Source organism: Phyllostomus hastatus, unplaced genomic scaffold (assembly GCF_019186645.2).
Source record: "Phyllostomus hastatus isolate PE091 unplaced genomic scaffold, TTU_PhHast_1.1 phas_contig_159, whole genome shotgun sequence".
In the NCBI taxonomy this organism is placed as follows: Eukaryota; Metazoa; Chordata; class Mammalia; order Chiroptera; family Phyllostomidae; genus Phyllostomus; species Phyllostomus hastatus.
The window spans coordinates 29,486,366-29,513,060 of NW_025333640.1; the positions used below are offsets into that span (position 1 = coordinate 29,486,366).

The 26,695-nt window shown below is 50.8% G+C and overlaps 1 protein-coding gene across 1 annotated transcript in view; it reads left to right on the forward strand.

The window, feature by feature from the left end:
* The window catches only part of RNF150 (ring finger protein 150), a 165,515-nt gene extending 149,102 nt beyond the window's left edge, over window positions 1–16,413 (forward strand). Inside the window, exon 7 of the mRNA XM_045830975.1 lies at window positions 15,866–16,413. Coding sequence (XP_045686931.1) covers window positions 15,866–15,984 — 119 coding nt within the window. The 3' untranslated portion in view covers window positions 15,985–16,413. The remainder of the gene's footprint in view (window positions 1–15,865) is intronic.
* The last annotated feature ends 10,282 nt before the right edge of the window (window positions 16,414–26,695 follow it).

Here is a 26,695-nt window from a genome sequence, read left to right on the forward strand (position 1 = left end):
CTTCCAGCAACCTTAGAGGCTGTTTTGAGCCTATACACCTCCAGACAAATGGTCTGTTAAGAAACTAATAATTTCAGATGTGCTAAGTCTTGGTGTTCTTTTTGCGTTTAGAAGTTAAATGTTAGGGGACAGTGTGGAGCAAAACCTTTGGAAGTGCACGTTGATATAACCCTCCAAGTTGGCAGCGAGGGAGTCCCACACCCCCACCCGGGAAAACCACTGGGAAGTGTTTTAAAAGACGAAGTACCTAACCCGCCAGCTTCTTATAGGGCGGCCTTCACTACACTTCCTTCCTCCCTTGAAGGAAAACATTTGCAGAGAAATTTCTGGGGAAAAGATAACATATTGTGATTGAGTGACTTAGCCGAACCCTCCTCCCCAGCGCCAGACAGGACACAGCTGGGTGCTGATTGGTTAGGACACACTCCACTTGCCCTGGACAAGTCTGAGAACGCCAGGAGGGCGGGAGACGGCCCCTCCTCCTCGCTCTGGAGGCTTCCCTCGCGTGGAGCACACACCCGGACGCCAGAGTGAGAATCCAGCCGGGCCCCCCCGACATGTGTGCACATGCATGCATGCACATGTATGTGCACGCACACAGCACCAGCTCAGAGCAGCAGCCGTCAGGGGTCTCGTTCTCTCACGACGGCAATTGGCCACACCTGCGTCAGGCAGCGCCCTGGCGACGAGGCCCACCCTCTGCGGCTCACTGCAGCGGTCCAGCCCCAGGTGCAGGGGCAGCCTGGGGCTCCAGCTCAGCTCAAGTAGGGACGTGTTTCACGGGCACTGATGTCTAAGGAACACTCACTGCTGTGAATTGTCCTATTAGGTCTCTTTAAAACAATACCTATTAGATCATGCAGCACAACTGTGTGTGGGCCTATTCAGCAACTGCACACACAGCTAATAAGCTCACTGGTAACTAAGGTGCACAGCAGGGAGGAACAATTAGTAGATTTATAGACTAAAGCTCCATCGAAAGTTTTTGTCACACAAATCATTCATTTGTACAGACGTATACCTCAATCAGAGCTGTCAGCTCCAGAAAGGATTGGCTTCCCTTCAGCTCCCGCTGTGCAACAAGAACAGCAGAATGAATTTTTTAAGGAAAAAAATTATGGTAATACCACGGCTGTTATTTAAATGTGGAGTTGATTAGAGAGTTGGAAATCAAAGTTTGAGCGGGAACACAAGGGATTAGAAAGCCTGCCTTCCCTGTTGTGAAGCTGAGGGAGGTTCGTGCAGTGGAATAAATAAACACTGGTGTGCGTGGGCGCACACACCTATGTTGAAACAGGCATGTGTGTGCACACGTGCACCGAGAACACGTGTGCACCTGCCTACACGCACACACCTGCGCACGTGCACATTCCTGCCTGCACAGCAGGTGAAACAGGTGTGTGCCTCCGAAAGTAATTGCACACACACAGCTGCACGCTGGTATGGGCCGCACACATGCCTGCACACAGACGTGTGAGTCGATGCCACCCGCTCTGTGTCGCAGGAGTGTACATGTCTCAGCAGGGATGCTCGGAGTTTCTGGTCATGACTCTCCATTGAGCACGCCTACACATGCAACTGTGCTTCCAACTTAGCTCATCGGAGAGGGAACAGCTCCCACAGCAGAGTCATAGGTTATTTCGTTAATGGACTTAAAGGTCCTCTCATATCTGGAAAGAGGAAGTGTGCCCCCAGAGGTAAGGCAGTCCTTAATTGCAGGTGCCATGTGCTCACAGCACTACTATAGAATGCACCCTCTACAGCCAGATCACACTTGTACGTATCCATGTTCACACTGTGAGGATCGTCGTCGGCTGGTGACGCATCAGAGGGAGACGTGACCGAGTGGCAAGGATGCTGGGAAGAGAGGGGTGGGGATTTCTTGCACGCAGAGAGAGATCTTGACATCCCTGTCCTGATTTACACCCCTGAAAATACTTTAAGTTCTCAGCAGTGGAGCTAAGTCAGACCAGCCCTGCCACCTGCCTGTGCAACCTTGGGCAAATCGCTTGACCTCTCTGAGGCTCCGTTTCCTCAGCATCCTTGTTGCTTTTTGCCAGGTTTGCAGATAGATCCTCAAGACGACGGTGTCTGCTCTCCCTGGGGGGTTCCTGGGTATTGGAGACAGACGCTCCCTTCGTATCCATGGAAACTCAGCCCGGCACCAGATGAGCAGCGGTTTATATTAATGTGGGGATTTGTGGATTTTAAACCACTCTGCACCATATTTATCACTATTGACAGAGCATCCCACGTTACAGGAGACTTGAGAAATAGTGCGGGCAGCTGTCGTTCTGTGACGACGTAATGTAAAATATTTGCAAGCGGGGAAAAAAATAAACGTTGACAGCTACCTGGTAAGACCAATCCAGGGATAAAGCACCTCCTGCTTGGGACATGGGTCGCCCTGTGCCTGTGGCTGCAGAGGCTTCAAAAATCCATGTCCCGATTGGTCACCGGTTGTGTGCCGCTGAGCAATACGGGCAAAATGACAAGCACAGCACACTGACAGAAAGGGGGCGAGGCAGGAGCTCTTTCCTGGACAAATATTTAGGTCCCCTGTGGAGTTAAAGGAGGGAGGAGGGTTCATCGTAAACATCCGTAATCATTTCAAATGGCAGCAGCATGATCTTCACACACACGCACAAAAAGGTCAAGGCCCTGGCTGGTGTGGCTCAGTGGACTGTGCGCAGGCCTGCAAACCAAAGCATCGCTGGTTTGATTCCCAGTCAGGGCACATGCCTGGGTTGCAGGCCGTATCCCCAGTATGGGGTGTGCTACAGGCAACCACACATGGATATTTCACTCCCTCTCTTTCACCCTCCCTTCCCCATCTCTCTAAAATAAATACATAAAATCTTTTTTTAAAAAAAGGTCAAAATCCAGAATCTCGATGGGCCACGTGTTGAAATGACTTTATGTTTTGCGAAGCTGAAAAGCGTCTTAAGAATGGGGGAAAAAAGCCCTGGCTGGCGTAGCTCAGTGGATTGAGCACGGGCTGCAAACCAAAGTGTTGCAGGTTCGATTCCCAGTCAGGGTACATGCCTGGGTTGTAGGCCACGGCCCCCAGCAACCGCACATTGATGTTTCTCTCTCTCTATCTCCCTCCCTTCCCTCTCTAAAAATAAATAAATAAATAATCTTAAAAAAAAAAAGAAATCCACTTAAAAAAAAAAAAAGAATGGGGAATGGGGAAAAAAGCCATGGTAAATTGCTCCAAAAATATCTGGAAGCCCTCACCAGAAGTTCATCTAGAGGTCCGGTTCATTGATGAAGCAAAGCCATCTCACCGGCAGTGTCAGGGAGCTGGCCTAACCTCTGCGAACGCCTGTTCTGAGCTGGGGCGAGACCGCCTTTGAAGACAGTGCGGGTCTAGCAGATGCAGGGCAGATGTGTGCGGAGCAGAAGTCATTGTGCCAAGTGCTGTTTTCTGAAAGGTAGGCCTCATTTGCTGTGTCTGCTAAAGCTTCTGTCTCCACGAAGGATTTGTAGAGTTTTTTTATTATTTCGTGAGAGAGAAAATATCACTCTGGGGCCGCTGCAGGAAATAGTAAGACCTTAACCTGCACCCCTCCCCTCCCCCTGTAAATTCCAGAAACTCCTACTGGAATTTGTCCAGGGAATTTGGCCTTTGGAACACAGATTCAAAGCTATTAGGGTGAAAGGCCTCTGTCTTAGATTTCCACCCTTACTGCTGGCAAACTGCTGATGTTATGTCCTTTCCCTAATTCTGTGCTGATCCCAGATGTGCTCACGCAGGCATGATGGTCCGACTGTAAATGGTGCCTTTTCACTTCTCACCAATCCATTTTTATTTTTTAAAGATTTTATTTATTTATTTTTAGAGAGGGGAGGGAGGGAGAAAGAGAGAGAGAGAGAGAAACATCAATGTGCGGTTGCTGGGGGCCGTGACCTGCAACCAGGCATGTGCCCTGACTGGGAATCGAACCTGCGATGCGATGCTTTGGTTCACAGCCCGAGCTCAATCCACTGAGCTATGCCAGCCAGGGCCTCACCAATCCATTTTTAAATTCAGCAAGCCGCTGGCCAAACAGCCGGCTTCTTAGCCACACTCCACCTACTAGCCGCGGAGAGAGTCCACACAGGGAGGGCTGAGCACTCCCCCACCCCCGGAAACCATGTGAGGGCAACCAGAAACCAGAAACTGGTCTCGGAAGAACCTGCTGAGGTGGAGAGGTTGGGATGCAGGAAGAAGGTTGCTGGCCCCTATAAATAAATGGAACAGTTTCCTCGCTGTGTGGTCTAGGCCTGGTTTTCCTTCACCTGTTTTGAGCTCACCTTCCCGCTTAGCGTGTGTGATATAATCAGAAGAGGGGTCTCTCTCTCCCCAGTGCGTTTGGCCTTTTAAATGCCCACATGATTTCTCCAGACCTTCCCAGTCATTTATTCATTCGAGTGGTAACCGTTACATTTCTTTTACTTGTATACTATTGGGGGTCGAGCTTTGGTACCGTCTGCAAAACACGTCCCCGCCCTCTGAGAGCAGATGAGGAATCCATGTCACCTGCTGGGGACATCGAACAGGCCATTATGTCAGCGTGGGGATGAGGTCTTCCAACCCCTAAATCAGCTCCTTCCAGCTCTTCATTACCCCCTCACGAGCGCTCACTCAAACTTTTTAAAAAATGCCACACACTCCTCTGAGAAATGTATCCTTCCCATGTGGATTTTGGACACACACCCACCCCCACCCCTTCCCTGCCAACCTTCCCGTGAGAATCACTGGTACCTTTCCTGGACCCCCAGCTGTCAGGAAGGTTTTATTGAAATTCAGTGTATTTTTTAACGATTTACATTTTGACATTATCAGATATAAAATTAAGTCATTACTGTAGGGGACGTTTTTCCAGACACATGAGCAGGGGTGTCCAACCTGTAGCCTACCAGCCACGGGCAGCCCAGGACGGCTGTGAATGCAGCCCAACACAAAACTGTACATGTACTTAAAACGTTATGAGATTTTTTTGTGTGATTACATGTCACAATGTATGTAATGTGTGGCCCAAGACAACTGTTCTTCTGCCAGGGTGGCCCAGAGACGCCAAAGGTTGTATTCTCCCATTGTATCTGCCTCCTCCCTTACAGAGTGGGGGTGGGCTCGTCTGGCTGTGAACACCCATACAAACAGCAGCGTTATCATTATCACTGTTAGAGGCTTGTTTTAGTGAGTGTTTCCCTGAGCCAGAAACTGGGCTCAGTGCTTTACCACCGTCAACCTCATTTGAGTGACCAAGGGAGGGATGCAGTGAGTCAACTCGGGGATGCTTCTGGTCCCATCCGCCGACTTAGGAGACAAAGCGGAAGAAGACGTGCGAGGGCAGAAGAGCAAGGGTGTCTGTCTTCAGGGGGCAGCGTGGAAGACATCTGCGTGGCTGGGGTTCATGGCACCCACAGTCCCTGTGTCCTCTCACGGCCCCTTACCTTGGAGAACAGCTTACCTCCCTTGTATCTCCTTTAGTCTCACCCTAAACTCAGGCTACAGAATTCCCATTGCGTGCCCAGATATTGATTGCAAATTCTGTTTTGGCTTTTTGTTGTTGTTGTTGTTGTTGTTGTTGTTCTGAACACTGAGAGTTGGACATTGTATTTGGGGGCCAGATGAATGGGCGTGCTTATGATTTGAGAACACCTGTGACAGCACCCGTGGTCTTGCTGTCACAGGCTTTAGAAAGAATCCGTTGGGTTTTTCAGGAAGGCATCGTAAACACATCGACCGAGGGGAATTTCGGAAATACACGGTGGGATACGAACCCATACTCCAGGTCACAACATCAGGCCTCTTTTGTTTAGCTAGGAGTGAGTCGATCAGGTTTTGAGGGCTTATTCGTGCCCCCATGTGGAGTCCTCCCCTCCCTGCCCATCCCCCAAAACACCAGGTGTTGACAGGTTCTCAAACCCCCCGAAGGTGAGTGGTGCAGCCTTTATCGGGAGAGGTGCAGGCAACAGCCAAGGATTCTTCTAAACAAATGGCTTGCAGTCTTGAAGCTTTATAAACAGGCTTCTCACGTGCTTTCTGGGGAAGCCGATGGTCACAACACTCATAAATGACAACTCTATCAAAGACCGTCCATTGATTGCGGTCACGGAACAGGTTGCTGTAAAATGAGGCCTGCCGATAGAGACCTAGATACACCTGTGGCATTATTCCATCTCTGTAGGTTAGCACTGCGCTATTGATTGCCTTAGGATTCGCTGATGCACTCCTTAAGGACTGATATTTTAGTGGGTGTATATTTTAAATGCTCCTTTCCCTTTGAAAAGGTACTGATAAGAAAGTGCGTTCCTACCTCTGCCCTCCCCGCCCCAGCCCCTTCCAGAGAGAGGTGAAAGACTGCCCCGCGCTGTGTCCTGCGGCTCGACCTTGCAGCTGGACCCGGTGTTTCCATCAGGGCGCCGTTCTCTGGTTTCTTCTGGCTCTCGCCTCGGGCTATCTTGTAACGGTGGCACTCGTGCCAGCAGTGGGGGCGGGGCTGTCACACGGCAAATGAGCTCTTGATGACATGTTGATGCACCCGCCCACATCCAAGAACACTGGAGACATAGAACATTACAGAAGCCGTGGGGTGGGGGCCAGGGAAAGGAAGGATGCCCCTTGTCCACCAGCACATTCACAGACAAGGGAGGAAGCCAAGAGCTGTAAAGGGGGAGGAATAAAGCAAGTCCTCGATAAATATAGTAACTACAATGATAGTCGTGCATTAGCGGGGATAGCATGTGCCAGACACATTGTGAAGTGAAGCCGTGTATCCTTATTATCACTGATAAGGAAACTGACGCTGCTTATTTCTCAGCACTTTATCTGAGCAAGCGCTTCTTATACACAAACATAATCCATGTATGTTAAATAAAATCATGACACTTTAACCCTGCCTTCAGATCCCACTTCAGCTTTAGTACAGCCTGTCTTTCCAAAGCATTGCCTGTGTTCAGTGAGCCCAGTCAGGAAAAGTAGAAATCGCTCTGGGTATTTGAAAATAAGGAAACTTAATACACATCCATCTGAGCTCACCACTACTTTAAGTGCATGCAATTTATTATATGTAAAATATGCTTCAGTAAACTTAATGCACAAGAAAGAGAGGAAGGGAGGGAGGGAGGGAGAGAGAAAGAAAGAACAAGTTTGGAAGACTAGAGGAACAAGAGGGGGTGACCCAGAGCAACTGAGCACACCCCGCTATTCTGTTGCCGGGGCTGCCCTGCTCCTGCTGTTGAAACCGCTGCCAACACTTCCGGAGCCCTCACTGACCTGCCTGAACCAGCAGTGCAATAGCTTCCCTCCTCCTCCTGCCTCCCAATCTCTTTGGCAGACCTTAGAGAGTGCTAGCTGGCAAGGGAGTCTGGGAAATGTAGTTCCCAGCCTTTCAGCTCCCTGTGAAACAGGAAGAGGGCGGAGTACCTACCAGCTACCACTGGCACTGAGCCTATTGTTCTCCATAACCTCAGCTACAGCCAAACCAAGCCATCCACACGCCTGGCATTTGCTCTGCAGATACCCAGTCGTACTGGTTCTCCTGAAAGGAATGCCATTTCTCTACTCTGTATACTTAAATCTTTATACTCCACTGGTGTACGTGTCACCTACTCTGTGAACCCTCTTGGTTATCCAGTTGGAGCTCCCCACCCCTTTATTTTCTTACCATTTTATTTATTCCTATTTTTTTAGCATACATCACCTCGTATTAAATGTATAGATGCAAGCCTGATCGCTTTTACTGGATCATATCCAACTCAGAGGCACAGCCTGTATCTAGTTCATCTTATCTCCTCCAAAGCTTGTCGCCAGCCATGCTGTGCACCTAAGACATGTTCAATAAATACCTGTGGAATAAATGAGTGAATGAGTAAATTGGTGAATAAATAAATGAAGTCTAGGGCTAATTTTATACAATTGCAAAAATGGATGAGGCCGCGTGATCTCTGCCTTTTTCTCTCACCCCATCAGGCAGCTTTCTCTTCCTCACTCTGTTTCTGTTCCACTCACAGTAACATTTATAAGAGCCTTCCACATACCAATCTCTGTGCTTAATGCTCGTGGGGTTTTTTGGGTTTTGTTTTTGTTTGTTTTTTTAAGATTTTATTTATGTATTTTTAGAGAGGGAAGAGAGGGAGAAAGAGAGAGAGAAACATCAATGTGTGGTTGCTGGGGGCCATGGCCTGCAACCCAGGCACATGCCCTGACTGGGAATCAAACCTGTGACACTTTGGTTCACAGCCCACACTCAATCCACTGAGCTACGCCAGCCAGCGCTAATGCTCAGGTTTTTGTGTAGGTTTTTCTAACTGGAGATTGCAAAGTACATAGGGACAGCAAACATGTTCACTAGACTTTGCCTCCTTTGCTGCAAAAACTACCCTGAAGCTAATGCAAACAGCACAGTGTCCCTTCTCTTGGCCCTCAGCAAGGAACTACTCGGTGAATGAACTGTTAAGGAAACCCGTAAGCACTCTGAGCCGTGGAAGGAAATATTTCTCCTGCTGGATGAAGTGTCACAGGGAAAGAAAACCAATGATGAAGAGAGAAAAGCCAAATGAATTCAGAATAATGTGACCTAATGTAATATACAGACTTCCAGGGAATTCTTTACTGAGTCAGAATAAAAACAATGTTTTAGACCTCCCCGTGTAAAAGGTGAGAAAGAATTTTCCCAATGTGAGCTCATGATGGTTATGTTTATAATCATGACGCAAAAATTTAAAAAGGCAAAAGAATCACTTACCTCCAGATGATTTTAGGAGTCACCTGGCCAAACGGATTTATTTATATTGTAAGTCTGGGTTGCTTGGTTCCCAGAGGTGGCCGAGCGTGGTCTGTGAGAACCACTTAGCAGCCAAACAGACATGACAGGCCCACCCTCCCAGAACAGCACAGGGTCAACAGCACTCGCCTGGGTAGGCAGGATTCCACTGCTGACCCTCTCTATGTACTTGACCTTGGACAAGTTGACTTCAGCTGTACAATGTGAAGCAGTCACTGGGGCAATCACACACCTCCTTCAGAGTGTCACTGTGAGGGTGACATACACGATCTGTGTCATCGCTTAGCACAGGGCCTGACAGGTTGGAAGGAGCCAGTGCCTTCCAGCTATTACTGTCACTGTCACGCGGTGACCCAGAGGCCTGCCGTTGTCACAGCAGACGCCACCCACCAGAGCGGGAATTCAACCCATGTCGGAGTTTTGTCTCCTCAGATATTCTTGTTAACAGAAGAATTTGAAGGAGTACACTCCTTATCGGAGACACTCTGCATTTGAAGTCTAAGGAACTTTCCCACTGGGTGTGTGGTAAGGGGCATGCATGCAGGCGGTGGCCCAGGGCTCTGAAACCGCCGCTCTGAGAGGAGAGGCCAGCAGCCTGGAAGTCAGCAGGGCTGCCTGAGCGCCTGCCCCGCCCATGGCGCTCTTGTAGGACACGGGGGCAATCGGAAATGATGTCCTCTCTTCAAGAAGATAAGCATCGGTGGCTGTGGCCAGAAAGATGCTGCTTTTCTTTGAAACTGTATTTTCCAAGTACATCGGGGGGAAGAATATGCTTTTCTGTGATGCAGAGCAGCTCTCAGCGTGTGAACACCCAAACCTGCTGGAGAATCAGGGCACCTGGGGGATCATATTCATCCCCGCGTCATTTTCTCCCGACACAGAGAACACTTCATTCCGAGGGTGGCGTTTGTTCGTTCCCCACAGGGCAGGCTCACTCCAGCCTGCGCCCGCTCTGCGCCCACTTTCATAAGGCAGGCAGCAGAGGAGATGTCACACCTGGTTCTGGGGAGGACAATGTTCTGCATTGGCTTTGAATGACCATCATAAAGAAACAACGAAGCAGGAAGGCACTGACTGGGTGTGAAACGTGTCAGGTCAAGTTAATAGGACACATAGTCGGTGAAATGGAAACCAAAACATGCTTTAATTTTTAAAAAAGCCAAGCCACTCTTGCTGCCTACAAAAACGTGTCCTCCAGCCCGCCCAGGATGCAAAGCTCTTACGTGAATGCTTCTCAGCCTTTTCTGGCCTCGGTGAGAATCTGGCGAAAGCAACCCTCTCACCAGGAAAATGCGTACATGCACGAAACCATAAAAGTGTGGTTGTAATTCTAGGTACCAGGACTCTCCTAAAAGTCCACTAATCCTTTGGTTAAGAATCCCAGCTCTGAACTGCCAAGTTCATGGACTCAAATCAGCCAGGCCTCTGTTCAAATTCTGGTTCCAACTCTACTGCCCTGTGAGCTTGGGAAATTTTTAACCTTTCTGAGTCTTCGTTTTATCACCTAAAAATGGAAGTAAGAATTCTTGTTTATGCCATCAGTTAATTGTGAATATTAAATTAGACAATCTATTTCAAGAACTTAGCATAGTCCCTGGCATGTACTAAGTGCTCAGTAAACATTAATATTTTCATTAGCTAATAAAATACAAAACTTGAGCCCCACAAAGCCAGAGAGGAACCTCAATTCAATCTCACTGCTACAAACATTTACCAGTGATGGGATTCTCCAATGACAGTGTGGACAGTGGCACGGGCCTGAGCCAGAGCGGTGACACAGACCAGCCAGGTGCGCCCAAGACCCGACAGGACGGACCTCAGGATCTTACGCTCTCAGGTTGCAGGAAACTCCAACCAGGCCTACCTGGGTTGCGTCAAACCCAGAGCAAAACTGCAGCTGCGTGCCCATTCCCTACGTGGAAGCCTCTGGCTCCTTAGGTAACATTTTGTGTATCAAAGAGGAAAGAGATAAACCAAAGACATTAATCATCTGTAAAATTAAAAGGGGGGTGGGAGGAGGTAGGAGAGGGTGAAAGGGGGATAAATGGTGACGGAAGGAGACTGGACTTGGGGTGGTGAGCACACAGTACAATATAAAGATGATGCACTGTAGCATTGTACACCTGAAACCCAAATACTTTTACTAACCAATGCCACTCCAATAAGTTCAGTGAAAAAGCTGTAGATGATAATAATTTAGGAAAGTAGTAAGACACATCCCACCATTCAGAATTTTTGGTCAGCCACAGTTAAGCTACTGATTGAATTTACTTAGAATTAGATGTGGAAATGCATGAAAGCAGTAGTTAGTTGTAAGTCAACAAAGGAGGTTACGAGGCTCCATTTAAAACAGTGTCTTCTGCTTACCAGCTGATCACATTGTTTAATGCTGTGATAAGGAGGTTCAAGACCCAGGACCAACCAGATGGTTGGGATCGGTCTTTAAATCCACCCTGACCCATTCAGGGGTGCCCCCACAGTATCCCGTTACCCTGGGCATGGACTGTTAATGTGAGGCAGTGCCTGCAAAGGAGGCACAGAAACGTGATACATTTAAAGGGGGAAAAGGGGCCCTGGCTGGGTCACTTGGGTAGAGGGTCATCCCACTCACCGAGAGGTTGTGGGTTCGATCCCCGGTTGGAGTGCGTGCACAGGGAAGGCGATGGATCGATGTTCTCTGTCACATCTGTGGTTTTCTCTCTCTCTCTCCCCCTTCCTCCCTCTCTCGAAGCGGTAAACATATTGTCAGGTGAGGATATAAAAAATAACATAATTTTAAAAAATAAAATAAATCTGAAAAGGGGGAAAAAGGAAACGAATCAATGACACTATGGCAAGTGACCCTTTCCAGGCTGCCCCCAGGTATGAGATCGGAAACTCCAGTGTCTGCAGCGGCCCAAGCAGGGCCCCCGGAGCCGCCGCCGCTGCAGCGGACTCCGCCCTGGGGCGGCGCCCTCCAGCCTCACCCCCGCGGCTTCCTTCTGGGAACCAGCACGTGTTGTCACACTTTTCTTCCAAGATAAACTTGGACTGTAACTTTGTATGTGAAAGAACCTGACTTTTTAAATAATGGCAACTGGTTCACACTCAAAGAAAAATAAAAACACATCACGTGGGCCAAAGAGCTCAGGTCGAGGCGCTAGCTTGGGTCTTCGCCTGCAGGTTCGGCGTTCCGGGCGCTCTGCCCCCGCATTACCGTCCCCTTCCGCAGCTTCTCCCTGGGAAACCGCATCTGCTCCCACAGGGGCGGGGCGCCTTCTCTGCACCAGCCTCCCGACTGGACCGAGGGGCTGGTCCTCTCCTCCGAACTCCAGGCGCTGGATCTAGCTCCAACTCCACATGGACGCTGGATGCGCGGGCACCTCGAACACCGCACGTGCAAAACGCTTTTATTGTTTTATTGTGTTCTTCCCATTACCCTTTATCCCCCTTTACCCCTCCCCCACCCCCACCGCAATCACCACGCTGTTGTCCATGTCCATGAGTCGTTTTTCCTTTTTGGTCGACCTCTTACCCCCTAACGACTCACCACCCCCGCACCCCCCAGGCTGACAGCCTGCTATCTATGCGTCTGTCTCTATTTTGCTTGCTAGTTCCCTTTGGTCATCAGAGCCCACATATGAGTGAGATCCTATGGTATTTGTCTTTCTCTGACTGCCTTGTTTCACTTAGCATAATGATCTCTAGGTCCATCCATGCTGTCCCAAAGAGTAAATTTTTCTTCTTTTATGGCCAAGTAGTATTCCATTGTGTATTGCTACCATCGTGGTTGTAAAACTCAACTCCCAACCTGTATCCCCACCCACCCGGCCTCCAGTTCCCCCAGCTCAGTAAGGAGTACCTGTGTTGCTCCAGGCATGTGGCAGTTACTCTGCTTTCTCATCTCCCGTCGCCTTCGTCCAGTCCGTCACTTTTCTGCATTTCCTTCTTGTAAAACAGTCCTTCCACCTGTCCCCTTAGCTCCATTCCTATTGCCACAGCAAGCCACCTCATGTTTCATATGTTTTCCACAACAGTTTCCTCTGGACGACCTCTGCCCTCTGCCCTCTGCCCTCTGCCCTGCCAGTCTATCCTTCACTTAACAACCAGAGTGATCTTTTAAAATAGTAAGCGGATTGCATCACTCCCTGTTTAAATTTTCTCAATGTCCTTACAATGCGTGCAACCCAAGAGAAGGAAAATATTATCCGACTGTGTCAAATGGACTAAGAGGTCTTTTTTTTTTTTAATCTCTAAAGCCATACTGATAATCCCCACATCAAAGGGCTGTCGTGAGAATTCCATAAAGGCCACTGTATTTTTGCATTTGTTTCATGTTAGCCTTTGCAGGGAAGAAGGTAAAATTTATATTAACAGCCACTTTAAAAACTCACCCACAGAGAACCTTCTAAACGTCTAGGTGACAACATCTTTCTTCGCATAATCGTCATCTGAAGGTAAAACACCTGCCTTGATTAAAGGATGAAGCCCTACTTCTAAAAATCATGGAACAGTCCAAGTTCAATTAAAAACTTGGGGCACCGTAAGGAGCGAGTTCAAGTGTCTTCCGATCATGTTTTTTTTTTTTTTTTAAGTTTTGAAATGGAAAAGGATTAGATAATGTGGTTGATGCAAATGTCACATCATAAAAACTTTTTTTTTCCAAATCTGTTTTTCTTGATTCGAGTTCATCTTCGCCTTGCGCTGTGCCGGACAGTCGGTTTCCCAAATAGCACCATGACTTGAGCAGCCCATAGTTTTAGCAGTCCCCGCGGCCCTCTGTGCTTTTTACGCTGGAATTCGCGCATTCCAGCGTAAAAACCAGCACCGTGGGGACGCGTCCGTGAAATCCGTGGCGGCCGGTGGCGGAAGAGCCGGGAGCGAAGGAGCAGCTACATGCGCAGGGGCGGGGAGCTATCGCCACAGAACTCAAAGTCCGCGCTTGCTCTGTGCCACCTGTTTTGTTTTGTTTTTTTAACTAGATCCATGTGAAAGTCACAATATTACTATGACGGACTCTTCCCTGTACCTCACCATGTGGCAAGTCGTATTGGTGATTATCAGAGCCACCGTTTTGTAACCACCAGCCTCCGTCAGGACTTAGACATTGTGTTTGGTCTTTTAATTGCATGTTTCTCTCGCAGGGTAATGGAACATACGAGATCTTTAAGGCCGCCTTTTACGGTGCTGAGCTCCCCTGACTCCCCCGGTCGTACTCCCTAGCTGGACCCTGCGTCCCGGCCACGGTTCAATAGGACGCGGTGTCCGTCCAAGGGCTCCCTGCCACCTCCAGGCGTCTCTGTGCGCTATTGATACATTAAAAGACTCTTCCTTCTCCTTCCTCTGGCTAAAATAAGAGTTACGCTGTAGGAGTCTGTTTAGACATCTCGCCCTAAGGGAGACCTTTGACTCAGCGGATGGTTAAGGAGCCCTCCACCCTGCTCTTACAGCACCAGGTACCTCCTCCAGCCTGGTGCTTATCCCACTGTCTTGTGCTGGACAGGGTGCGCCCCGCTCTCACCGCGCCCCTGGCACCTGGCGCGTCCTTAACACAGAGTGGGGCTCCGTGTGCCCGGAGTGAGTGAATGGTGTGTGTGTGTGTGTGTGTGTGTAGCAGAGGGTTCGGGAGTACGACTGAAAACAAGTTTTAAAGAAAGTGAATAAAAATCATAAAACTTGAGACAACACTTATCAGCATTTTTTGGTGTCTTTGCCTCCAGTTAACTTTCTCTGTCAGCCTCACTGCATAAAAAGCTTCGAATGCTTCTGTCTTCACGGTAGACCGCGAGCATGTCCTTACGTAACCGCAGATTCGCGGCAAATGTCACCTGAGTCGTTGTAAGAAAGAAGATACCCTTTAAAAGAAGTAACATGGTTTGTTAGATATTCTTTATTGTTGGACTTGTTTACGTGGAATGATTTGCCGCTATATATAATGATTAAATGAATGTTTTTGCATCTCTGATTATTTCTTTATAATACATTATGGAGACGAAGTCACTGGGTGAACATTTCACAGTGCTACATGTACTCTGTAAAAGTACCTGCCTCAGTGTCCCCTTAACAACCAGGCTATCTTCTTTGAAGAGCAAAGATTTCGTGAACAAAAGGAGTAGCTCATTTATCTATTTCTTGGTCATTTTCGAGATACCCTCTGTGAACTGTTCCGTAGTGATCTGCCCATTTTTCCGTTTGTCTGTTAGTCTTCCTGTTGACTTAAAAAGCTTTCAATGTGTTAAAAATATGATCCCTTGTGAAATTTTTATAAACAATCCCAGTGTGATCTGGGCCTTTGATGTTATTTTTTGTGCTTTTAATTTTTTAAAATTTTATTCACATGTATCAATCTTCTGTGAATTGCTCAGTTGCTTTTTCATATAGAATTTCTTACCATATATACTTAGATATGTTTTCTTCTAGCTTCATTAGTTTATTTTGTTTACATTGAGCTTTTTGATCCATTTAGAATGTATGTAGGGGTATAGTGTGAGAAGAGGCTCTAACTCTATTCTTTTTTTACAAAATAGTCCATTGTTCTAATATCTTCTTTTGACCGTCAAAGAAATGCTATTCGAGGCGACCGCGTTGAAATAATTAGCATCCTGAGACACAGCCCAGAGTCCACTAGGAACTCCTTCCCTTTCTTCAAGTGGGCAGACAGATCTCCACCGGTTCTGGTTGACCAGCACGGAACCTGTGCAGGTCCGGGCCACGCAGTCCCGGCACACCGACCCCTGTCTCGGTCCGGCGTCACAGCGGCCGACTGCGCGGCCGGAGGGGACTCCAGCCAGGGCTCCCAGGACCTTGGTTTTGCCCTTTTCACATATTTACAAAGTTGGGGGGGGCAGGGAGGGGCGGGGGGCTGGGGGCGGCTTTGGGGCCAAGTGTATAGAAAGGGAGGGGCCGATTCCCTGGACGGTCTGCCTTCCCCAGGCCGACAGGGTGGGAGGGAGAGAGGGGGCAGGGCAGTGTGGGGTCAGGGCTGCACGGGGAGCTCTGGCCCCGGCTCCCCACCCCCCTCCCGGGCAGTCGGAGAAAGAGTCTCCACGCACAGGAGGCCGCGCAGTGCCCCTCGGCCCTGAACTCTGCTCTCTGCTCTCTCCTCGCAGGCGAGCCGGAGCCCGCGGTGAGCAGCGACTCGGACATCTCGCTCATCATGGCCATGGAGGTCGGACTGTCGGACCTGGAGCTCTCCACCGACCAAGACTGCGAGGAGGTGAAGTCGTGAACTGGCGAGTGTGGGACACAGGGACGGTAGGACCCACGGGGACAGAAGAGAGGGGTGCCCTGCGACTCGGGCCAGGCTCACACACGCCTCCAGAACACCTCGGCCCCTGCAGGGCGCTCCACTCAGGAACGGTGGCGAAAAGCAATACCCGGAGTCGGGCCGGCGACGCGGTCTCCCGGCCTCCACGACAAGCGCCCACGGCCTCGGCAGGCTGGACGCCGCCGAAAGCTGAGCTCCCCTCCCACGCGGCCGTAGACACACTCACCCTTCAGAAGCTCCTACCCCAGACGGAAAGGACGCGCTGAGGGCTTCTCGGTTTTCATTTCAATTTTTTCCTGGTCTTGTTTTTTTTGTTTGTTTGTTTGTTTTGCAATTGATGTTTGATTTCTTTGGTGGTTTCTTTTTAAAGACCGTGTGTAGTCTCCTTTAGGTTCACGCCTCTGTGTTTCCTTTGATTCACGCCAGCGTTTACAGAGAGCGGTGTTCAGAAGTGCCGGGTCCCGCTGTGGCTGGCGTGTGTGCACTCCACCTCTGAGATGAAGGGTCCCGGCTCCCCGCCTGCAGCTTGTGTGGCTTTGGGGAGTGCCTCCGCACCCCAACCGAGTCGAAGGCCAGCTTTCATTAGGAATCCGAATTCTTTCCAGTGGATCTTTAACTTCCCAGGTGCCGGAGACCCCGACACTAAGCTGTGAACCTGCTGAGGCCACTGCTCATCAGTGTCTGCAGCACCACGCTGGTGGCCTCTTGCCCGGTGCCGTGGGGGGTCCACGTGACAGGAGAAGGAAGCTCTAGGGAGGCACTTTCGTTTGTCTGGGCCTCACCGTCTTTGAACTCAGAGGTCCCCTCCAGGGCAGTAAGGCCACTCTCCGTGGCAGTAGGGCTTGTAGCTGGAATCACAAGCTCCGTGTTAAGACCAGATATCACGAATCGTTCCTGAGAGTGGAACGTCTGTTGTACGGGCTTCCCCCAAGGCCGGAGCAGGGTCTGGGACCTCAGGCAGCGTCTGCAGGAGATGGTGGCCTTAGTCACCTCCAAGCCCGTGTCCCCACAGTGCAGGTTCTACCTGGATTCCAACACACTTCTGTTACCCCCGCCAGACCTGGAGGAAGGGTGTAGGCGAATCCTCTGCAGGTTGCTTCCCGGGGCTCCCTGAGCAGGTCTAGACACCAGGTGAGGAGGGAGGTGTGATCTGATGAACATTTGGTCTAAAAGGTACAGCAGGGGAGTTGGTGACGTCACGAGAGAGACAGACAGAGAAGGGGAGGGGTACCCAATGGATACAACACACCACCACTGTTTTGAAACTCTTTATGTTTGCACTCTTTTTTTGTAGCTCTGACAGAAATGTGCTATTTTTCCAGCGGGCAGTTTTGTAATGGGTTTGTTTAGACTCTCCCGGGGCAGAGAGGACGAAGGACGGGAACAGTTTCTCCGGACGGTCAAGGGTTGCTTTGGGCTGCCGCAGGGCTTGACAGGAGAGGGGGCTTCCCTCCCCGAGTTCTCTGCACCTCAGACGAGGCTCCCCCCCTCCCCCCCACCGTCCTCACACTAACACTCACCCAAAACACAGAGCTCGGTTCCGCCGCAGAACCTCGCTGCCCGCCGAGGCACGGAGCACCGTGCCGGATGGGGGGACACTGCTGGGTGTGCCCTTGTCACCGCCGCCTTCGACCATTGCCCAGGTGACACCTTCCAAGCAGGCTGCAAGGCGAGGGAAATGATTGCCGCCTTCAGAAACGTCCCCTTCAGGGAGGAGTGAAGACAGCACTGAACCAGGAGTCCGGAGGCCCAGAGGAGCTGCGTGCGAGCCGGGCCTCTCCCTGTCCACCTGTGGAGTGGAGGGGTGGAGGGGTGGGGCGAGACGGTGCCCGAGGCGCCTTCTGGCCCAGGGGCATCCGTGTCTCGCAGGACGGCAGGTGGCCGCCTTCCCACCTTGAGGAGGCGGGGTTGCTGGGTGTAGAACATACGGTGACGTCTGTTGAGATTGGGTGCTCCTGTGTAGCTGAGCGTGAGTATCTCAGGAATTGAAGTTTTAAGCCCAAGTAGGAGTCGCTTGGCTTCCCCTCATTTTCAACCCTCTGTTAGTCACTACGTTTGCCATCTCTGGACACCCGCCAGGCCTGGTGTTTTTGTGGGCAGTGGTTCGTTCAAGGTGTTTCTTTTCTCGGTCAGCCCTGGCCCACAACACCTACCCCTCCTTCGTCAGCTTGGCCCTAAACAAATTTTGGTCTTAAGTGGAATTAGAAGGATAATTCAACAGCAAAGGAAACAGGCTTTGCATTCCATACACAGAGACAACACGCCTGCAGGGGTGCATAGCCCTCTGCTTAGCGAGGGTTCTCTCTCCCTGCCAGTTCCCCCGGGGCGCAGGGATGGACTGCATGCCGCCGCTGCCGCCGCTAGAGGGAGCTGCAGATATGCTGAGGGGCCCAGGAGGTTCAGCAGAGGCCGGTGCACCTGACCCCCTGAGTCTATGACGTTCTCCACTTACCAAAGGTTTCTGTTTCTAGAGGATTCTCCTGTGACTTTGGTAGCTAAGAAAAAAAAAATTTAACCAGCATGGAACGGTGCAAAAGAAATAGAAACAGCCCTTCTTCCCCCACAGCATTCCTCACCACCTCCCACCAAAGACCTGGGGACCCCATGATTCATAGAGGGTATCAAAAGGTTGGGAAACTTTCTAGAAGTGTAGGCAAACTTTAATGTATTGGCTGATGTGCATTTTTCTGTCCTGAGTGTCTAGACCAGCACTGTCCATCAGAAATGAAATGCAAGTAAAAAAAGTCAGCACGTAAAAATAATTTAATAACCTCTTTCTTTCATCCAATAGTATCATTTCAACATGTAATTCATGCAAAAAGTGTAAATGAACTGCTTTGCATTCTTTTTTGTACTTAGCCCTGTGCAGGCATTCCGTCTGTTACACCCCCGGGCCTCTCCACTGGGACGAGCTCCTGATTGGACAGTGCAGGTCTCCAGCTTCTCCAACCTTCTCACAAGGTGCCCTGACGCTTGCAGAGAAAACAGGCTAAAACCTAGTCACCTGCCCAGAGTACTAGACTCCGCCCAAGCGGCCTAACTAGGGGCTCACAGGTGTGTTTGTTTTGAAACAGATAACTGTTCAGGCGGCCCTTGCTGGGATTTCTGCTTAAACTTCCCAGCCACACCCTGAGCCCCATTAGCATTTACTGCTATTTCTCTGGCTAGTCGTTTTTCAGAAAGGCGCACAAACCACGTTGATTTGGTGCTCAAACAAGAGTCTGTCCCTCCCTTCTCCGGCAAATCCTGAGGCTGATCTGTGGCACTCCACAACCAAAGAGAATTCCAGACTGTAGTCTTCCAACGTGACCTTGACCCCTAAGCAGCCCTTCTTCCTGCTTGGTGGGAGGTCTTTCCCCAGCCCTGCTGCCCCCTGGGGCCTTAGAAAGGAAAAGTAGGAAGTTCCTATTGACTCCAAATACCAGATTTTGTGTGGCAGTACTGAGAAAAAGTCTTTGGGGCTGGAGACTGTCCAGACACTCCTTGGTGAGTTCTAACTGCCTGGCAACAGCCCAACTCTTAACTTGAAATCAGCATCCCTGCCCCCCAACCACGGAGGCCATGGACTAGAACCAGAGCATTTTCGTTCCCTCAGAACAATGTAGAGTCACCTCTAGGCATTGTGACCTCCTGTGTGGCTGGTCCCTTTGGGAGGAGCTGAGCCCCCCCCCCCGCCCCCCCGGCCCCGATCAGGAAGACAGCACCTGGACCTTGATGGAGTGTCCAGGGATTGTCACCCCGGCAGTGTCAACGGTGCCATCTAGGCAGGAGGAGTGGAGAGTTTGAGAAGGCAGGAGGCGACTAGTGGCAAAGGCACCTACCTGTTCTGACACCACCTGGTAGTCATGGTAACCGTGGAGGCAAGCCTCTGTCCGAAGAGGTTTGTTTGGTCTTGTTTCCGGCGTTTCTCTCGTTCTGGTGGAAACATCTCTGGACCTTTGTGGCCCTGGGTTTGGTCCCATGAAAAACCATGGTACCTAATGGCAGTTTTGGTCAGTGCCCTGACCTCCCCACGGCTGCCATGCTCTTAGAATCAAACATGCTGACAGATAAACCAACATAGGATTCTTCCTTATACTTACGAGTTTAAATTAGATGAAAATTCTTGCCAAGCATACAAAATAAACGGCCTCCCCTTGACTGAACACCAAGAAATCCCATTAAATCAAAACTCCTTCATCAAAAAGGTGAGCTATAGAGTCACACCCTCCATGGAGCAAGGACCCAGGGTGATTTCCGGCAGCATTTTTACACGCTCTCACTTAAATCTCTCCCCGTTTCTGTCTCCAAGCCTGGCTTCCTCTGATCGCCCGTCTCTTCCGTTGTGTGTGCACTCACACACGTTCTTCTCCCACCTTTCGGGACAAAAGGCCTCGGTTCTGCAGGTCTCTGGAGTGATCAGTGTGGCCACCGTTGTTAGTGGTGTTGGTGTTTTCCTCTGACGTCATGGCAACACCTGTGTTTGTGCTTCGGATGATAATACCCAGTTCAGGCTAACGGCAGAGTCCTCTGTGGAGGAGCTAGCCCCGTTTTCTCTTCTCAGATCTAATTGTACTGCAGACCATCCACAGCTCTTTCCTTTTTTCTCTGCCCCCCTCCACCTGGCGTCCTGCCTGAAAAGTCTCCTAGGGAAACCATGGCCAGGAAACAACTCCAGAATACTGCCCAGATTTATGATCTCCCACCTCCAGCATCTGCGACCTTCCTAGCTCACTGCAGGCCCCAGGGGTAGGGTTTCTCAGAAAAATGTGTGGGCTGTCCCGTATGCGATGGCCACTCATGCTGCTTAACATGGCGGCGTGAGAGCTTGTCTCTGTAAGTGATCTGAGAGGCCACTGCTTCCTTAAGGCTGGAAAAGACACACAGAGAAACCACCCTCCTAAGGGGAGGGACCCACGGTTCCTCGGGCGCTGCTCTGAGCCCCAGAGGCCCCTCATCTGGCTGTTGCAGGGCCGGGACTGAGGAGCAAGCGCATTTGGTGACGGTCGGTCGTTAAAGGGCGGTATGAGGACTGCCCTGTGGGGAGTCGGGATGGAGGACGGCAGGATAGGAACGTGGGTGTTCTCCCCGAGTCAGTGCCCATTCCCCGGGTGCGGAGCTGACCTGGTTGTGTGTGTGTGTGTGTGTGTGTGTGTGAACGTGTATATGTGTTAAGGAGTTAAACACTCGTGATTGCAGAGAAGGTCTGGATTGCCTGAAACCTAAATTCACTCTGAGCAGCAGGAATGAGTTTCTCACCACTTACCTCTCCCTTTGTCCCACGTCTCTGCCCCTCGCACGAGGCCAGGCCTGTGGTCACAGGGACGGTTGTTTTTCAAGACCCTTGGGTGCCTAGCTGCACTCCTCCACGCCGAGTCTTTGACAGCACTGAATTGTCCTCCCAAAACTAGCGAGTCCAGATCCTAGAGGGTGCCCTTCATTACTGAGCCTTCTAATGGCAAAACCCGCTTGTTCTGCCACCTGCCAAGGTCACTCACACCTCTCTGAACCACGCCTCCCCCTCAAGGGCTTCATCCAGTGGCTTTTGTCAGGAACCTCAGCGATCCAAGACCTCCTCATCTTCGTTACTATTGACGTTTGCACTTACTGTGGAGCCATTTGCTCTGCGGCCACCAATCAATATCTGTTGATACGATCAAGCAAGAATATATATCTCATCTTAAGAGGTCCGCAGGTCTGAACAGGGCACAAGAGAAAAGTCCGTGGAGAAACTGGCTCAACCTGAGTTGCCCGCAGTCACTACCGGGCAGAAAGCCTGTGGTCTCGGCGTCCCTACTGCAGCGGAGGGCTTGGAGAAGCAGGGACACGGCGGGAGGTGGGGGGGGGGGCCTGTGTACTCTGGAAACCAAAGACAGATCCCCATCCAATGGACACGTGTTTCTTCCATGGACTAGCTGAATTTTTCTCCCAATGTTCTCAGAAATCAAAGTGAGGGCGGGTTGCCTGGTCGAAGGGAACTGTGACATTTCGAGAGGGTTTCTCTTTGCAGGCTGGTGGTTGACCCTACTAAACCTAGAAATCTAAAAAAAAAAAAAATGTCTTGTGGCCTTAGTCCCTCAGCATCTTTAAAGTCTAGTGGTTACTCCCTTCTCCCTCAAAAGGTTTAAACACATCTATCTCTTTATTCCACTCAGAATATTATTCTCTTGGAGAATGTGACGATTTCCAGTAGCCAAAGAATTTTCATGTAGGAGAGCTAGGTCATTCACATCCCACTCTTCTGAGAGGAACACCAAACCTCGACCCGTGCCGACAGGCAGAGCGAACAGCTGAAGGACTCACTCACTGGTCCGCTGCACGGTGGGGTTGCACGGGGGCAGGGCGCCCCCTGCTGCCCAGTCCTTCTTCCCGCCAGCTCATTTGACTGCAGAGTCACCCTGTCGTCAGCCAGCTGTTTGCCTTTCACTATCGAGTTCCCTCCGTAGCTGAGAACTTGGTTATCAAAAAAGGAAGCAATGTCACAAACCCCGAGAAGCTGAAAGAGAGCCCCACCGGAGCCCTCACTGCCAGCAGCCTTTTCTCCTGCACGTTATTGCCACGTATTGTCGGCCGTTTGTGCAAAGACGCCTCTGGCCGGAATGTTTGTGCAGAGTCATGAGGCCAAGACCTGACTGTTTGGTGACTTCTCTCCACTTGATCCCGTCAAACAAAGGGAGATCGATACACAGACTTCGCTCCTACGAATGTCGATGGTGTGAAATACTGACGTGTTTTCTACATGTCCGTAACAGTAGAGTTACTTCCTGCTCTCGCATTAGTAGTCTGGAATGGTTGTGCTGTCTTATAATTAGAAAGAGACGTACGGGGTGGGGGAGGGGTAGACAGGCTGTTATTTTTATAGCGGGATGGTCCTTGTATCTAGAAAACTTGAAGTAACTTTGTATTCATGAAAGGTTACATTCCATGCATTTCCTGGGGGGAAAAAATGGGTCTTGTTCTTTAAAGTAGTCATGAGCTGGGAGCATGGTCATTCTCGTTCTGGGGGAGCCCTCCAAGAAGAACACAGGGTCCCGCAGATGTGACGCCCGCATGAGTGTGGTTGGTCGGGTAATAATCTGGGTGTGACACTTTGTAGTTTCATTTGACCATTTCACCTTAAATGTCCTATGGTGTGCTTGAGTGTGATATTGTTATGTTGCAGAAGTACATGCTTATGATTTTGTAATAAGAGAGTTTGTCATAAAAAGGGGGCGTGATTTGTGCCAGACCCTGTGTGTGTGACACCCAGTTCTGTGGACTGCAGCCATGACCAGCGATTGCCAGCTCAATAATGTGAAAAGGGAACATTACAGCCCCTCTGTCTATGGCGCGTGACTTCCGCTGAAAAAGACACCTGCTCCACAGAATGGATTTACTGTTATGACACAGTCAGACGTGGCTTCCTTAGCCAGTCTCTAGGAGCTCCCTCCTATCAAGAAAAAAAAAAATCCGATGGATTTATTGTCCCTCTCTATCCATGAGTTGTGTGGTTGTATTGTAAAACACGCGATGGTCCAGGTAGGATGCGACCCAGCTTCCCCGTGAGGCCCACTGTCCGGTCTGCAGCCTATGCCCGCGGAGCTCCGCCGCGGCGGCCGCTCCCACCCTCCCCACCTTCAGATCCTGGGACCGCGCTGCCCGATCGACGAGCTTGCCACGTGACTCAAAATCAACACATTGATTCCTGATAGCATTCGCCCGGGTAACGTTTCATTTGGACTTTGGTTAACTCTTCACATTGCTGAAAAATTTAGTAATGGATTCAGTCGCCGTTTTGCCCAGCCATCATCTTCTGTACAAAAAGTCACAGGCATATTGAAATGATTAGTGAAGGCGGTGTCGGTCTTTTTTTTTCTGTGTAAATCTCTTTTCTTCTTCCCCTCGAGTACCTACCTTATTCCTTCCAAAGCACTTTATATCTTGAAATACAAAGAAGTTTTTACAGAGCAGTTTTTAAAGGGATTTGTCTTCTGTTAGGAGACAAGGATGCTGCTTCTGCTTGATTCCAGTCTCTGCTTGCTGGGAGACTCTGACAGTTTGTCCTGTGCTGGGAGTGGCGAAATGTCAAGGATGCGAGTCGACAACATTCGAACGTGTACAACATGGCTATTTTTGTTATATAGAAGACTTTCCTGTAAATAAGTGCCATCGTGTTCTTAGGTCTTGGTTTAGGGGAAAAAAATGCAACTCTAATGATTTGAAAAAGATTGTGAATTCCAGGATATTTCACTGCAAAAATTTTGTTGGGTTTTGTTTTTTAATAAAATGGAATCAGACGCTTGTGGTTGAGTCGTTCATACTTGACCCTTAGAGGGGGCCCCGTGGATGTTAAACCCTTGCTGTTTAACCTGAAATCCTGACTCTGGTTAAAGAGAGCACGAGAGACTGGAACAACTTCGTTGTTTGTCTCAGGGAAGTCAAGTGCTGGGCACCTGCTCTCCTGTAGCTCTGTCCTTCTCGGTAGTGATGATGAGCTTCTGAACAGTGCAGAAGGACGGGTGCTGAGTTAGCCTGAGGTGCCGCCAGCGGGGACAGGGCAGCATTGTCTGGGCCTCCAGGGCAGGTCTAGGCAGGGTTCCCCCACGGAGCCCACCAGGAGGGCTGGGGTGGCCAGCTCCCTTTTACCATTTGTGTGTATGTCTCTGGAGATTTTAAACAGCAGTGCTTTCGCATTCACGAGGAAAGGACTTAAGGAAGATGGGAGCTGCCAGTGTGGGAAGGAAGGAAAGGACAGGCCCCCTCCTTACTGACACACTCTGCAAACTGCCAGGCCCTGCTGTGTGGCCCCTCCGAGGTTGCCACACAGCCCCCTGCAGGGGCGGGGGTTGGACACTCCTGGTGCAGCCCAGCCCTGCCGGAGCCCGCAGCCTGCCTTCCACCTGGCCAGGCGCCCCTGCAGCGGGGTGGACGCCACACAGCCTGCTGGCAGACACTCAAACTGGACTGCGTGCGGTGGCCTCCTGAGCCCTTTGCCACCCAAACGGGGAACTGCTGTGACGACAGGAAGGAAACATGCGTGCCTGGTGGCTTTGCTCTTGGGGCCAGTCCGGGCTCTGTGCGCAGGTAGGAAGGTGTTCTAAAGGGATGGTTAGTAACGGAATGGTTGTGCTGTGTGCGGAGGCACTTTAAACCGCTCTGTGTTTCCAGCATCGAGCTTCTCCTCTGCCCAGACACCTATTGTCTGCGGCGAGGCTCACGCCTCTGGCAGGGACACTAGACCCCGCAGAGAGTCCCAGGGTCAGCTCGGTTGGAATAAGGCTTCCGACAATACACAGCAGCTATTAAAAACTTTTGAAAAGGCTTTTATTCCGTCACCGATACAGCTTTGCATTCCTCGGCTTTTCTAAAGCTGGTTGATGGTGGAACCCTGTTTTTTAAGGGTCACCTTTGCCAACACTGCATGGGACAAGACCCCCTGCATGGAGCGTGTTGGTGCTCCAGCCAGAAGGGAGCTGCTACACCTGGCGACACCGTCCCCATCTCACACACACCCCAAGCCGGCTTGCTCCTCTCTGGCCTTCGTGCTACCTCTGCCAGGGAGCGGTCAGCCCCGTACCCCCGTCCCTGGCATGGAGATGCCCCAGGACACACGACGCCCCGGGCGCTGCTCTGACACGTGTCAGAGACGTGTGTGTGTCAGAGAGCTGGGCGGCCACACGGCTCACTGCCATTCGTGTTCCCGGAAGGAGAGGCCCTGCCCTCCGGGACGCGCCACTCCGGGCTTTGGTGTTGAGAAGTCGTGCGGCACGTCTGCCGTTTTGAGGATGGAAAACAGGAAACTCCCCAGCGCTTTGTAACCGGCCTCTAGGCCAGCTTTGCACCCGATGCCTCGTCTGTTTACGCCTCTCTTCGGGGTCCTGGGAGCTGAACCACTGTTCGGCAAGCACACTGATGGGTTTGGTCCCTTCTGAGTATCGCGATTCCTTCTAAGCCTGTGTGCACATCCCTGCCCCAGTCCTTGCCTTGGCTGAGAAACGCATTGCTCCAGATTGGGGGATGGGGCTGGTGAGCAGAGAATATGAGTTATTTTCGCTCCACGATGATTATTCCATGTAGAAGAGTGACCGTACCAACTCCTGAAAAATCCAGGTGGCAATGCATGGGATAGTTTAGAGCAATTGCCGCCTTGCCCGTACTGACCCAAGCCGGGAGAATTAGTGCGACTCTCACTTGGCCACGCCCACTGGCGCGGAGTCTCCCTCGGGTCTCACTGGGGTCGTCTGTTCTCAGCTGCGAGAAGAATAGGGGCCGGTGACCTCTCCATCTGAGACCTCTGCCCGCTGTGAGGACGTCTGTCTGCCCTCGCTGGTTCGCGGTCGCAGCGCCCCCGCCCGGGCAGGAGGGTGCCCGGTCCCCAGCACGCGGAGCCTGTACTCGCCGGCACGCTGGGAGGCAGAAACTAAACTCCCAAGCGCGTCCCCCCCCACCCCCCCACGACCCTTCTGTTTTGGAAGAGATGCCCACCCTGTCCCTGTGGGAACATCCAGAAGGTCTGGTCGTGGTGGTGGTGACCCCCCTAACCTCTGCACCCGCCGCCCCCCCCCCCAGTGCCCCCTTATCTATTAACACTCCCTCCTCCTTTGTTCTCCGGGATCGTTTACTCCACAGGGAGACACCAGAGCCAGCTCTCCCGGCCCCAGCCGGCGGGCGGGCAGCTGCCCTCGGTTGCCATGCGAGCTGTATACACAACACA